Source organism: Paroedura picta, chromosome 12 (genome assembly GCF_049243985.1).
Source record: "Paroedura picta isolate Pp20150507F chromosome 12, Ppicta_v3.0, whole genome shotgun sequence".
Classification (NCBI taxonomy): Eukaryota; Metazoa; Chordata; class Lepidosauria; order Squamata; family Gekkonidae; genus Paroedura; species Paroedura picta.
The window spans coordinates 31640134-31656066 of record NC_135380.1 but is presented as its reverse complement, the minus strand read 5'-3'; the positions used below and the strand labels follow the sequence as shown (position 1 = coordinate 31656066).

General features: G+C 43.4%; 1 protein-coding gene across 2 annotated transcripts in view; it reads right to left on the bottom strand.

Annotated features, from left to right (window-relative positions):
- Positions 1-6168: 6168 nt before the first annotated feature.
- NSMF (NMDA receptor synaptonuclear signaling and neuronal migration factor) overlaps positions 6169-15933 on the bottom strand; it is a 57012-nt gene continuing 47247 nt past the window's right edge. For both annotated transcript variants that reach the window (XM_077304995.1, XM_077304993.1), the window contains one exon: positions 6169-13981. In XM_077304995.1, the coding sequence (XP_077161110.1) occupies positions 13884-13981 (98 nt within the window). In that variant the 3' untranslated portion in view covers positions 6169-13883. The remainder of the gene's footprint in view (positions 13982-15933) is intronic.

Genomic DNA, 15933 nt, shown 5'->3' with positions numbered 1-15933 from the left:
GTCCTGCTCTTCTTGAATCATCTTTTGGATCATGTCCTTGATTGGCTTACACTGGTCAGAGAGTCAGTGGTCCAAGGTTAGCTGACCCCCATCTAGGACAAATTACAAGAAATAAGTAGCCGGTTACAAGTCACTCCCTTTGCAACTTTCAAGCCTGGCCCAATATTACCATCAGGGGCCGAGGACCATCTCGCTCCATCTCCCAACTGTGGCTTTGTTCCTTGTGCTGATTTGAAGATACTATATCCTACCTGTCCTCACAGACGTATGTGTATGTAGGAAGCCAGAATTTATTTTATTGCATCTGCTTATTCTTGCTTAAGCTGGAACCACTTTTTAATTTCTTTCAATAAAGCAAGCTGCTACCACATGTATGAGTACCCAGCTTGCTGGGGGGTAAACGGTAATGACTGGGGAAGGCAATGGCAAACCACCCTGTATTGAGTCTGCCATGAAAACGCTAGAGGGCGTCACCCCAAGGGTCAGACATGACTCGGTGCTTGCACAGGGGATACCTTTATCTTTACCTTTACCTTTACCACATGTATGAGAGTCCAAGTCCAGCTTTGGTTAAACTTTTGGAAGGGGATTTGTTCCAGGCTCCCAGGTATGGATAAGGGGGAGTCAAATAAAAGATGTGGTAGGCAGGAGAAACCCCATTCTTCTGACACCAGGAAACAGAAGAGGGGCACAGGGGCTTCTGGGATGGTTTCCCGTGTCCTGATGGGAAGGATATTTGGGGGAGGTGGCAAGAGGGCCACACTCTGCCTCTCCTTAGCATTTTTTCCCCTCTGGGAAATGGGGAGATCACCTCAGCAGTTTCCACAACTTCACAGAAACATGTAAGATGTCTTTCCAGCTCTTCCCTAGAGAAGCATATATTCTCTGGTTCCCTAGCCTGGATACACCGATCCTGGAAAAATCAGCATGGTGCTTAGATGCATTCAGAGACAGCAGAGGAAGCATGCTTTGTGGGGGAGAAGGGGTTCTGGACGATATCTTGTCCAAGGCCTTGGAAGACCCTACAGCTAGGCATGAACACCTGCAAACGAAACTTGATATGTCTTTGGCCAAAGCTGTATAAGGTGGGTGTGCAAAAATTCATATGTGCACCTTTAGCAGCCTTGAAAGCTATAACTGGGAAAGGACAGATCTCCTGCTGGGTAGTTTCCAAAGACCCTCCAGAAATGTCACTCATGTAAACCAGATTTGCTGAGGGGCATGAGCGATATAGACACTATTGCTCAAAGAGACTATTGGTAATTGCTACCAAGGGGAGGACTGAATATTAAAATTGCTCATTGTGCCATTCTCTGAGCTCTGAAACTGCAGCAGGAAATAGGGACAAAAATCTCAAAAGGTCACGAGGATAAGAACCCTCTTTCTGCCAACCACACCCACAAAAGGCATGTAGGCAAGATTCTCAAATAGATCATTCTTTTACAGGGCAAAGGGCATGGAACCTCTGCCGGAGACTGCTCAGAACCAACCTATTAGGAGCTCACTGGTTACCTAAGGTCCAGAAAAAGGATATTGGTGGCCTTGTCCTAACAATATAAAATATTAAGAAAAAGAGTTAGTTCTTATATGCCACTTTTCTCTACCAGGAGTCTCAATGTGGCTTCCAGTCACCTTCCCTTTCCTCTCCCCACAAGAGACACCCTGTGGGGTGGGTGAGGCTGAGAGAGCCCTGATATCACTGCTTGGTCATAAAAGCTCCATCAGTGCTGTGGCGAGCCCAAGGTCACCCAGTTGGTTGCATGTGGAGGAGGAACGGGGAATCAAACCCAGCTTGCCAGATTACAAGTCAGCGCTCCTAACCACACCACCAAGCTGGCTCAATTACGCAATAAGGATTTGTGTGCAATTTAGATATTGCTGTAAATGTTTAAACATTAAAAGTGCTTGAGAGGAGTGGGTGGGCAGACCTCCTTTTGTTGATGCAATTTGCTGGTTGGACAGCTGCCGATGTCCTCAACCCTGCTTGGCCAGCAAGCAATTCCCCTGTATCTAGAACACTTGGCCTGAAGTAGGGATGGAAAGTCAACCCCCTCCCTCCTTGATTTCTAGTGTAGGGACACCTTTGTCTCACAGACAAAACCCTGAAGATGGAGGCGGTTTCCACAGGGGGACAGATTCAGCTGGTTTTCCATGGCTGCTGCACCTGCCATTAGAGCACAGCATCAGCAGGGCAATTCTCTCACCCCAGTCTCGTTAGCAGCCATTCCCCCATGCCAGCTTTTTCATTTAAATAATAATGGTAGTAATTTATTAGTGTACAGATAATATTGAGAAATTTGTACCTTTTAAGTAAACAAGTCAGTGTGCGGAAACAAAGAATGGCTTTAATATAGAATCCCATGTCCATTTTACACAAGAGTGTGTGGGTGTGTGTAGAGAGCTGTCGGGCTGCAGCCAACTCACAATAGCGTTTTCAAGGCAGAAAGTCAAACAGGTGGTTTGCCGTTGCTTGGTTCTGGGTAGCAGCCCTGGATTTCCTTGGTGGGCTCCTGTCCAAGTATTAATCAGGGTCAACCCTGCTTGGCTCCTGAGATCTGACAAGACCAATCTAGCCTGGGCCAAACAGGCCATGACCAGTACAAGGAAGAAGTGAAACTGAAGGTCATTTGGGGTTGAAACTACAGAGCTGAGCAATTCAAATTCATCACAAGTTTGTATGCACCCTACTGAAAAGCATCTCTTTTGAGTCCTAGTGCCAATATTCTGCTTATTAGGATTTTTAACACGTGTCAAAATCCCAAGATTTTCAAGAACAGGCATATGAATGCTTAAATGAATAACCTGAATACTGAAGCATCTGTGCTTGTATTTCTATAGAGCAGGGGTAGTCAAACTGCGGCCCTCCAGATGTCCATGGACTACAATTCCCAGGAGCCCCTGCCAGCGAATGCTGGCAGGGGCTCCTGGGAATTGTAGTCCATGGACATCTGGAGGGCCGCAGTTTGACTACCCCTGCTATAGAGCTAGTAGAGACCTTCACAGACATGGAAGACTAGTTCCCTAAGTTGTAGGAAGCCAGGAAATCTCCTCCCCTTCTAAGGTGACTTTTGGGTTCCCTTGCTGTCTCAAGTGAGTGGCCATGAAATACAGGCTCTTTTCTGGGCCAGCACCTCATCTTTGCACCTCCCCATAAACCTGCAACTGTCAGTGAGCCACTGACCTTCCAGTATCAGACTAAATCCTTTTTGTTCTCTCAGGCATTTTTAGGGCCTTCTTAAATTATGGTCATTCTGTTTTATGTCAGACCTGCCTTCAGATGTTACAAGATCTAATGAAATCAAGGATGGTTGATCCTCAAATTTCTCTTCTCATGCAAAAAATGATGGAACTTTTTCTGCTTTGACCAAGCTACCAATTTACTGTGAAATAGACCTCTGTTAAATCTCAGTTTGAAACCATCATCTGTAAGAAACAAATTCTAGTTTTCTGAGGTGCCTTGATAGAGTCAGATTAAATTTACAATTTCAGAAACTCTTAAATCGATTACAAGCAGTAAGAAAGGATTGTATCATATTAATGCTTTTTTATATACCTGAAATATTAAATTTGGTCACATCCTAGGCCAAACCCTTTCAAAGAAACACTTTGTTGGCTTTAAGGCTACCTGTATTTAAACTGTGAAGCTGCCTTTATAGAGTGCTGTCCTTCATAACATATTAATTATTAACTAATAACTTCTGTGCTCCGAGGAGTAGCCATTTGGGTAAGCAGGGACGAGGGGAAAGGAAAATATTTAATTTGCAAGTGAAGGAGCACTATATCATGCTAATTTCCTGGCAAATAAGATGATGTCTTTTTTAAAACCAGTTTTTAGACAACCTTCTGAGATTTAAGATGTGTTTGTATCTATGGCTTTGCTTCTTCTTGCTTTATAAAAGAAGAAAACTGCAGTTGTCTATTTTTGGCTTATGGAGGGACTCCACCCAGCGTGAGATTTTGAGAAACCATTCCTGTAAAAGTCACCCTTCAATTTTTATTCCTCACAAATGTAAATCTGTCATAATTGTCTTGCCCTTATTCTGCATAAACTCGTGCCTCATGAGAAAATGCCACAGAGAATTGTATGCTTTTATAGGGTGTACTTTGACATGTTCTAGCGTAGTTTGGAAAGCGTTCTGGCCCATTCTCTTATAATTGAGCTTAAAAGGTATGAAAAATTCACAAGGGCAGTAAAACAGCATGTATGTTATGACTAAACGAACTTCACGATGCTGCATATTGGCTTTTGAAAACTTACAAATGGCACTATAAATTATTATTGGCCCTTCGCTATCCCTGATTTTTAAGAACAAGTGGTTCAGGATAAATCTTTTAAAAGCCTCTACACTTTTTAAAGCCTCTGCTCGTGGGTGCAGAGAGACAAATAAGGTCTCAGATGATAAGGAAACTATAGATTTGCAAAGAATTCTGCTTTCGCTAATTTCCTCTTCACCAACAGATTAAATGGGCAAAATTGGATGGGGGACACACAAGTGAACACAGGCTATAGGCTTAGAAACTTTAATAGCTACCGGGTTGCTAACAGGAGGGGAAGGATAATTTGCAGCGATTTCCCAATCTTGCTGTAGGCCAGGGTTTCCCAACCACAGTACCACGGTACTGTATTGTACTATGAAAGGTTTGTAGTATGAAATGATACGGCAGCATGAGGGTTTTCAAAATTATGCATGGGGAGGGCCCTACCTCTTTGTGCTGCCATTTCTGGCTCCAAGCTAAGAGGAATGAAAGTTTTTTTGAAGAAAAATTAAAGAAATTTGTATTATTTGGATAGGTTGACCCATCCCCTGCCCAAGTGACCAATGGTGTGCCTGAAGGTGGTGGGAAGGGGAGGACCTTGGCCATTTGAGCCTTTGCTGAGATTCCTCTCACTTCTGGCATGCATGGTAGGGAGGCATGGCCAGTGACATCCTGGTACCTCAAAGCCTGTGACCTCAAACCACAGGCTAAGCAGGTGGAGTGTTGGGGAACATATATGAACATTCCAACAGTTCAAAACTTTAAAAGGAAAACTAGCAGTATACAAGCCTAGGAATTCAAAGTGAAATGGGATGCAGCAACAGGATAGACCAGCTTCATCTGAACACCTGTCAACTCCTGGAGCACTGGTTCTCAACGTGCGGGTCGCGACCCCTAGAGATGTCGTTCAGCTCTTTCCCGGAGGTCACCTCGGCAGTAGCATGGTGCTGGCCTCCTCCGCGCCGCCTTGGAGCTCATGGAAGCTGCGGAAATCACAGAGGCTGCACGGAGGAGGCCAACGCCATGTCAAGTTGTAGGGGTCGCGGCATTAGGGTGGTTGAGAACTGCTATCCTAGAGTTTACGCTTTTAATCTGCCTCAATGGTGGGATAAGTGTTGTGCAGAGAATCATAAGAGTTAGAAGGGACAAGTATTTAAAAGGGTGCCATATAGATAGAGGATGAAGCACAATTGTTCTCTCTTGCTCCAGAGGGACAGACCACAACGAAAGAAATTTCATCTAAACATTCGGAAGAAGTTCCTGACAGAGCGGTTTCTCAGTGGAACAGGCTTCCTCAGGAGGTGGTAGGTTCTCCATCTTTGGAAATTTGTAAACAGAGGCTGGAAAGCCATTTGACAGAGAGGCTGATTCTGTGAAGACTCAAGTGGGTGGCAGGTTACTGTGGATGAGTGATAGGGTTGTGAGTGTCCTGGATAGTGCAGGGGGTTGGACTAGATGACCCATGAGATACCTTCCAACTCTATTATTCTATGATTCTAGGGTCATCTAATCTAATTCACAACTACCTGCCCACCCACAATGACCCCAATTCCATGTCCAGATGATGCCCCCCCCAAAAAAAAAAACCCAGAATCCCTGGTCAGTCTGGTCTGAAGGAAACACACCTTCTGACCCCAAAGTGGTGATCAGTATTTCCTTGAGCCTGCAAGAGACACAGTCCCTTCTGCCCACCCACTTACAATCTGCCTAAGTTCACAGAATCAGAGATACACTGGATACACTAGAATCACACAAAGCTGTTTCTGTAAAATTTATTTCAATGAACTAACCCCAAGGACCTGGTTTTGTTCTACCATCATAACACCCCTTCCCACTGGGGACAAAGTACAGGACAGATGAACAAGGGAAAAGCTGTGTGGCTGGAGAAAAGAAGAACCAGAATCCATTCACTGTCGTCCTCAAGGTTTCTTTTTATTAAATCACTTCTTAAAACCTAGAAACGTCCATTCGTTTGGAAAATGATCCTTGAATACAGAGAAGCAAGAGATGGATAGACCCAGCTTGAAATGTCAGACAAAAAGACCTCCTTTTATGAGCCAGCAAGTTCAGCCTGACTTCAGATCACTTAGAAGGAGAGCTTTGGGGACTCAGAAAACTACTTTGCTGAATCATAGGGCAGAATTATCACAAAATGGAACAGAAAAGCAAGGCAAGACTTTGGTGTCACCCAGCAAGGCAGATTATATATTCTTGAAGAACTCACCTGACCTCCTGAGGCCAGTGGTTGTTATTTAAAGAAGGGGCAGTACTGCACATACAGCTAGAACTTCTGCAGTTTTCAGCAGTTCCCAAATGCAGAAGATACAAGCCCCCAGGCAGCTTGATAAGAGGCTTTCCTCTTCTGCAGTGGAAACAGCTTTGTTGAAAAGAGAAAGCAAATTTTCAGCTGCATGCACTATCTGTTCCTGCTACCCTATGTCCTATACAACCTTTTTTTGCTGTTCAGTTCTGAGTCTTACTTGATAGAAATTTTGGGGAGAATTTATGGATGCTTAGACCTGCTTGATCATCCACCTCCCCAGTTACACCCCGACATGACCAAATCCTGCACCCAAAGTCTTCATCATCCATGCATCAAAACACTATGATCTGGGCTAAAATGTACTTCTTACCTGCCCTAAACATCGGACTCTAATTGCATTGGGGCCTGTGCGATCAACACTCAATGGGTAAAGGGAATCCTCTTGGGGATAAAGATGGTTATGCACAAAAAACCCTTCACAGCTGAACTTGCATGGAAGGAGGAAAGGTCAAAAGAATGGGGCTACTAGGAGACCCCAATGTGTTATTGCTTTTATATTCCCCTGGAGGAAGGAGTTGGCACCAATGCAACACCACTACAAGGGCACTCCCACACATTTTGAGCCTAACAAAGGTATACATTTTGCAGCCTGATCTGAATCAAACAACCACAGTTTGCAATCATAATGACTTTGGAGAAGGCATAAAGCACTACTTTGTTATCTAACGAAAGCACTCCAGACCTAATTAAAACACATGTAGATTTTCAGCAGAAAGCAGAGACAAAGATTCAAAATCCAGAAGTAACATAATATCTGGAGAGTGTGAAGGAATCTGTATGGTGGGATTGTCATCCATCCCCTCACTAGGAAACAGAAACTTCAAAACACAACCTCCTGGAGATTATTAATAAATGGGCTGGCCTTCCTGAAGCTTCCTGAACTAAAGATTTAGGCCTATTATGCATGGGTGTTTTCACTTGCTTTCACCATGCATGTTCATTGGGTTTTCTTTGACGTTCTGCACTCATTTTCTTCCCTTCAACGCTCAGATCACTTTCTGGTCACTGTTGCCCGGTGTTTTCTGAGAGTGCTTTTGTGCTGATTTTTCTCGTTTTGCTTCTAAGCCAAAGGTAATTTAAAAGTGTCAATTCCCTTAGATTTCCCCCTTCTGCCATTTTGCTGCTCCTTAAAGGCCACTCCCCCAACCTCATCAAGGTCATTGAATCCACTCTGAACCTTCCACCATCCTCCCTCCTTTACTGATACACAAGCTCCTTTATACCCCTTGCTTTAATGTTTTTTTTTTTACAGATGACACAAGTTTATTGATATCAGACTATCACTAGTCTTGGATCATTTGGAAAAAAAATTAAAACAATGGGGGTGAGTTTTAAAGGAGCTGTGTTTTGTTCTCTGCCAGTACTGACCTGAAAGGGGAATTGAAGAGGAGGTGAATGGCAGCATCCTCAGTGCAAAAAAGGGGTGGATTTCAGTGCTAGATGCAAATGAAATGGGGGGGGGGAGAGAACTGTCAGAACAGACTGAAATTGACATGAGATGTAAAGAAAGACTAGGATGGAAAGTCTAAAGTTGTGAAAAACATTTCTCCCTTTACCGCTTTAGTGAACAGAACGGAAGCCAAACTGCGGCCCTCCAGATGTCCATGGACTACAATTCCCAAGAGCCCCTGCCAGCACTTGCTGACAGGGGCTCATGGGAATTGTAGTCCATGGACATCTGGAGGGCCGCAGTCTGTCTACCCCTGCAGAAGCTTAACATAAAAGCAGCAGTTGGATCACATGTACCTGCAAACTGCTGAACTTCAGAAGCATTTGGAGTCAATCCATTTGGAGGAAAAGTGCTATCTGCAAAGGGCAGGCTTTGAAACACTCTCAAGATCATGACCAGTGTGTAGAAGCAAATTAGAGAACCAAAAAGAGAAAACCACGTCAATGTGCAAGGAAGGGCAGGAAACTTGTTTTACTATGCACCTGCACTTAAGTGTTGGTGGAAATACCCCCAATTTTTTTGATTTAGTGGCTGAAGACTAGAAAAGACCTCCAGAGCCTCTGCCAGAGGACACCTCCCCTATACAAACTGCAGCCCTGTACAAAGCATGAAGTGGTAGATGACTCTGGACAGGTGCACACACACACACACACACACACACATTACCAAGTGTCTGTAGGGCCTATCATAAATTAAACATGTTCCTCATATTACGAGATTGTGTGACTCTTTCCCATTTTTCACATTGGTTGATAACACAGTAGACTAGTAGAGAATCCCCTAGTGTTCTGCGCTATGGAAAACGGGGCATCGCAGCTGCTTGTCAGTTTCAATTTAGGCTTGTCAATTTCAATATAGGGTTTTCCTCCCCACCTTTGCCTTTCTGTTCCTTTCTGTTTTCTTTCATTCAATGAACTAATGCTAAAATGCATGGCCAAACCTGAACCAGGAGGATTTAAATGGAAGGTGCATGCTGGACTCTACTGCACAGCTGCAATAGGGCAATTGCATAAATTTTAAAAAGAACTTTGGACAAGTCACAGGTGATGTCCCCCCCTAATCTAGAAAAGTGTATTTTTAAAATTGTAACTGTAGAATAAATACACTGGAGGAAAAACAATGGTCCAAAAGGTGGGCACAAAATTTGAAGTCAAGATTAAATACTTACTGCTCTGAAAAATTGCAGTAAGATATGCGTGCATAACAGGACTTAGAATCCCAGCTCAGGGGTCACTGGAAAGAACATGGGTTTTCCTGTATAGTGTGAGCCAGTGTTTAAAAAAGGATCAGAGCTCTGTGACAGAGCACACATGCTTTGCACATGTGTCCTAGAAGTTGAATCTCCAGTATCTCATGTAGCAAGGCCAGGAATAATTTCTCAGATCCAGGCCTTGCAGAGCTGATGGCACTTAAAACAGACCATGCTGGCTTAGATGGGCCACTTGTCCAACTCTTATGCAAGACAGTTCCTCAGGTCTAAAAGATGCTCATAATTTTTTTTTTCGGAACTGTTCTGATTTGTTTTTCCTGAGCTGCACAAAGGATGTCATTGTAGTGTGTTCAAGGCAGTTCTGCAAAATCAGGGGTTTCCCCCTGTACCTTGCCAAGAGAATATTCTGAGAAAGCCTGGTGGCTGAAGTGTGACTATAACTGGCAAAAATGCACCAAGGCCAACCCATGAGAACAGTGGGAGGCGTTTGCATTAGCCCCAGAGCACCCATAGTGCATTAGCCCCAGAGCACTCAGGAGGGCATATTTATTGCCAATGCCAGAAGCCACAGGACTACGGCAGTTCTACCGGGTTCATATCTTTAGGGACTGAAATGTTAGCATCTCAAGACAAAAAGTGACCCATCTAGGAAGTATATGAGCCCTACAAGGTATCTACAGCAGAGGCCCTACACTGTCTCGCCATATCGTGCAGAGTGCGGCTCACTTTTGCAGCATTCCCACCCAGGAAGCCCAAATACGCTAACCTCTGGGGAGGTAGGAAACTTTTACGAGGCTTTGGAGATGGTATCTGGCTTGCCCTTTTCCACCTTCAAAAACAATTTTAGCAGGGAAGCTTTTATCAGGCTTTTAAGCAAGGAAGGCTACGAGTAGAGATTCTGACGTGCCTGTGTGTATCTTAAAGTGCTTTTAAGCTACTGGTTTTATTTTTTTTTAAGATTTTACTGGCAGGGGATGCTCTAATGTCTTTTGTTTTATGTTCCATGTGTATTGCAAATCATTTTGTGTTTATTCTGAAACTAAACAGTATAGTCCGTCCCCCCATCCACAAGGAGGCCAGTGAGGTGGGAGGATCTTGGTCAGAAAAGTGCCAGCTTCAAAGCAAATAATCATTGCCTTGACAGCAGAAAGGGTGGCTAAGGGAGCCTCAAAAGGGGTAACAGAGGAATCAGCCTCCCACCTCCCACCCCAAGTGACTGAGGAGACAGACCTTGGGAGCATACAGGGCTTGGCAAGAACCACACCAGGAGGTCACGTAGGAGGAAAACACAGAAGACGCCTCCTAAAAACCCAAGACTTCAGCAGCTAACAATGAGGTAAGCCTCTCTTCCCCTGGTCAGGAGCTGACAAGGCATAAGGCTCCCGACAGAAGCATTTCTGAGATCGCCTCCTAGGCAGTCATGTCAGAGAAAGAGAAGACAAACTGCCCACTGAGAATAAGACGAGGACCAATGGCTTTAAAATTACTGGGAGGTAGATCTGGTTTAAATACGGATTAACCATTTGCTGATGTAAATTGCAGCCATTCAAGAATGGAACAAGGTGAACAAGGTTGTCACGAACTTCCCTTTGTCTTAGTGGTTTTGAGGAAAAAAATATCAGGTCTGGATGAAGCCCTTCCGGTTATATACTTCTGTAATAATGCACACAAATGGCAGCATCTAAGGGCCACATCTGCTACTTCATTGATACCCCCACACCATTAAATATTATTACTCTAGATAGATGTAACCTTTCCTTAACAGAGAGCATCTAATTGGCATTGTCCCAAGATGTCTGTAATGACTGCTAGCAGAGGTATTTAAAAAAACCCACCCCACCCCCCCGAAAAATTTTTGGAAGATAGATCCATTTGTTGTTGCAAGCCATAATGACCAATATTAGGGCCTCCATGACCAGAGGCCATGTATAACAGCTTCCCTGCCGGGGCAACTGGACAGCCAATCACTATGCTCAGTCTGACAGATCTCCAATCTCAGAGTTCCTTCGCGTCCATTCAAAGCATGGCCTGGGGACTTATTTTGCTGCAAATGCATACATTGGAGAGCAATCCCATGCAGCAGGTGCCTGATCCATGGTAAAATACCCACAAACCATACTGCAAAGTTGATTGCGTTTATGCTTTCATGTACATGGAGATCGCCTTGATGTATGAAAAACATCACATATCAAGATGCCCTTGAAACCTATCAAACTTGCACCATCTCACTTCTTTGAAGCAGTCTTGTGTCATGGCAGAACATATCTGGCATCTCCCCCAGTGGTGCAGCTTACAGGAGATCCTATAACTTACTTGCATTATTTTTTTTAATTCTTCTATACAATTCTTTGCTCCATTGAGCCTGCAATAAGCATTGGAGCCCTCCGCCTCCCACTGCAAGTACCAAAACCACTCCAAGGGGAAATATTAGCTATACAAAACAAGCTAACTGCCAAGATAATTAGATCTTCTATCATTATTTTGAATGACTGCCAATTACCTCTTGCTGAAATGGATTTCTAAGGAGTAGATTTTTTTAAAAAATGGTCCTCGCTCAGGTGTTCTTGCAGAAATGTACATCCATATAGCAAGAAATGTCTACGTGTCCAATGAAGATTGTTCTTGGGATTTAAGGGCTGCTGAGAAAGACATAATGTAAAGAACTGGAAACTAGAAAGTTAATTCTGAACTAAGGCAGATGAACCCCCACTTCAGCTTCTGAAAAGCATCCTTCAAAATTTTAGACTTTTGATACTAAAGCAAGTGTTACATTTTTGTAATAACAATTTAAGTATGCCAAATCTTGAATCTCATTGTAATTCTTAGCTCACTCTCTGATTCAGATGCTCAGACGAATTTTGTAGCACAGAGACACACGATATAAGTGTTGGTGTTCAGCAATCAGTGCTGGTAGCTGGCTACCAATGGGACAAATAGCAAGAAAGGATGCAATGCATCACCACAATGACGGGGCCATGGTCATGGATTTTGCTATAGTGGGACTGTCACTTTAACACAAGGAAGATTCATAAAGTATACTTGTTTTCACTTCACAATCTTTTCAGAAAACTAAGAATACAGGGAAACTTCCAAATTCGTCTCCCAAACAATTTACTTTTTTTTTTTTGTCAAGAACGAACAGCAAACCCCACTCCAAATAACCAGGACTGACACCTGACTCGGAGAGCACAGCCTCCATAGTTACTCACGTCACCTGAACAAGGAAGGTGACTACAAAACAAAACACCACCCAAGGTACTTATTTCAAAATATTTCCTCAAAAGGTGTTCAGCACAGATCCGGACCATCCAAGTACAGTCACACACAGACAATCACCACATACCTCCTATGCCTGGGATGGGCATAGGTCACTGGCAAATTTTCCTACCAAAGAGTTTCTCCTTTCTGTGCTGACACAAGAAAAGGTTGTGTGTGGAACCACACCCTTCTTCAACACTACACAACCCAGGACTCTCCCTCCAAAAGCGAATTGCCATGGCTGATGGACTCAGCTTTCCACAGTAGCCAAAGAATTAAAATCCATCTTTTGGATTAACTTCTCCACCTCCCCCGAAAAACAGCAGGATCAAGAGCAGTCAGCAAATCTGTTAAAATGGCTATTCACTTCTAGTTGGTTGTTGTATATATTCATGAAAACAGACTGAAATTCCTCTTGGCTACGTCGACATATTTCTAAACCCAAAATGTCAGGCAACAACATTAATTTTGCCCAGCAGCAAATAAGAATGTGGGTTGTTCTTTCAACGCAGGAACAACCTCCTTATGGGAACCTACAGTTAAAGTGTCCTCCCAAGCTAGATTGGAATCCAAATCAAAACTGCAGACATGCAGGTCTGCGAATTAGCACATGAAAAACCAATCCTGCTGGTGATTACATATATATATAAATATATACATATATATACAATGCACACACATATATATATGTGTCTACAGAAGATATATTACTATTTCAAATATATTTTCAAGCAGACCAAAAATATTTCATCTATTGATTATTGATGTGTGTTTATGTCGATAGTGAATTAAATATCCCCTCTATTCATATAAAAATTGCACTTATTTTTTTCCTCCTATTAAAATGAGCGAGATTTTTAAAGTCTGGATTTTCTCTGATCATTTGTGAAGGTTTTCGACCTTGCAGCTCAAAGCACGCGGGGGTTGAGTATGGCATTCCTTGCCTCCAAAAGAGAGACAGCTGTGCATGAAAAACAGGAGGATGCTGCACACAGATGCTCCCCCTTGATTCAGTAGCACAAAGAAAAAGATTGTCATTTAAGTTCTTGTAGTTAAGAAAACCTGAGCTTTAAGTGTCTTTGAAAAAGGGCCTGCAGATGAGTTTGGCCCTTTGTGAATGAAATCAGCTCAGTCCCATCCTGGCCCATTCCACGGGGTTCCCTCTGACAGACACACGTGCAGCTCTGCACGCCTGAGGTAGCAGGCCATCCTCTTCAAAGCTCTCGACGTCCCAGCAACGTTCCCGGCTAGCTCTGTGGTGGCACCGCCACCACCAAGGGCTCCAAAGGCCTCCCCCGGGCCTGTGGAAAAGGTCTCTCAGCATGAAGCTCAGCCAACTTGGGCTCTGCTAAAACCAACCGCTCTCGGGCGGTTTCTGGCTGCCCTCATAAGATGTCGTCATAATCCAGCAGTTTGGAGTGCTGGCGGGTCTTCCAGAGGCGATAAAGGCGGAAATCAAAATAAGTTTCGATCATTTGCTTCCCTAGAAGCAGAAGGAGACAAAGCCAAGTCAAGTCTGTACAATACGAAACCCGCAACTTTTTTTGGAGACCCCACCCCCAAACAAGGATGGCCAATGCAAGATGTAGTAATTAACCATGACTTTTGAACAACAATCAGACTGCAGGATTGCAATTCTCATATATGGATGCTCTCCTTATTCTCTTCATTTAAACCTCCCTCCCTGCCACCCTAGCAAAGGACTGTTTCTTACTGTCTCAAGGCAACTCTGGTTAGCATGCCCTTTTTAGGGATGGGTTTGAATTACCCTGAGCCTCACACAAGGAAGTGGCCTCATCAAGACTGGTGATAGAAAAGTCCTTATACGGGTGACTTATAACGACCTTGTAGAGCAGGAGTGGCCAAACTGTGGCTCTCCAGATGTCCATGGACTGCAATGTCCATGAACTTCAAATGACTTATAGCAACCTTGAAGGGCAGGAGTGGCCAAACTGTGGCTCTCCAGATGTCCATGGACTGCAATTCCCATGAGCCCCATGGGCTCATGGGAATTGTAGTCCATGGACATCTGGAGAGCCACAGTTTGGCCACCCCTGTTGCATTGTTTTCGAAATCAATCCTGCTGAGCTGAGTGGAATTTAACCACCAAAGTTGCCATCTAAACATCACTATCTATTCTCTCTACCGGAATGAAGCCTAAAAGAAATTTCTTTTAATGACTTTATATATGCCTTGGTTCTAAGAAAAGCAAGAAGAAACATTGTGTAATTTTTACAATAACCAGAATCCAGTTTGTCAGTTGGGCAAACACACTCTTTACCTCTATATGTGAAGATTATATTAGCTTATATGAAATTTAAGTAAGGATCATATAGGCAAAAAGTATATTTCCCAGGTCAGTCAGATTGTGTTTTGTTTGATCTTTCAGGTTGAGACACAAAGCCTTAATATATTGTTGTATTAAATTCTGATGTAATATATATATTTTTTAAAAGGTCACTGTTCTTCCATATGGAGATTTTGCTGCAATTTGGCATCCACACTGGAGTGTTTTTTTTTTTTGGGGGGGGGGGGAAGGGAGTATCCAAATTGTCTTAATTGTCCCCTGTTCTGGTTTTCACTGCTTTGTTCTAATTTTTCCAAACAGGGCTTGATGAGATGTTTCTAGAAAAGGCGTTCAGTGTGTTTTGTGTGCCATCTGGATGGGAAGATGCACATTTCTGAAGGTCCTGCCCTCATTAACACCATTTCCCTTGACTCAGTTCCCAATAATCCATCACACCCATGAACCACCAGAGGGCTCCTTCCAGGTTTTTAAAAAATGGTAATGGCTATAATTGCTATAATGTTATAGCAATTCAACAATTGCCAGTTAAAGAAAACCTGCAAAAGACCTGCAGTGATTTGGAGGGGATGGCACTGAATCAAGAAAAGTGCAGGAAAAAATGCCATGTGGGTGCTCTATTGCCAAAAACTGTTGAAAGCAACATATATAGCTATCTACTATTTTCCATTAGGAAAAAATTATATCAGGGGGGCGGGGAGTGCATTACAAGTGAACATCTATCCTAAACTCCAATTTAGGATTCTGGTTAAGCAGAATTCACATGCATAAGGAAGGGTGAGTGGGCAAAATCCAGCAGCCAAATCCCCACATTTTGGTGAACCGTTACATTCGTGTGTGGCTCTGAATTACGGACCTGGTAGCAAAAGACAGGGACCACATGGTGGAATGCTCTTAAGAGATTTTTAAACCCCTGAAGAATACAACTTTCCACAGGCTTCGAACAAAGTCATAAGGGTTGCAGACCTCTTTACATAAAGATCAACTTTACAATATTAAAACTGCATAGCTTTACCTTGATTTTTTTCCCCTAGCACAGAGAAGTGAACCAAACTGGGACTATTGGGCCTAAGAGTAAGCTACCCAAATCCATTTGCAGATTTGCACTTTAAAGGACACTGCAGGTGAAC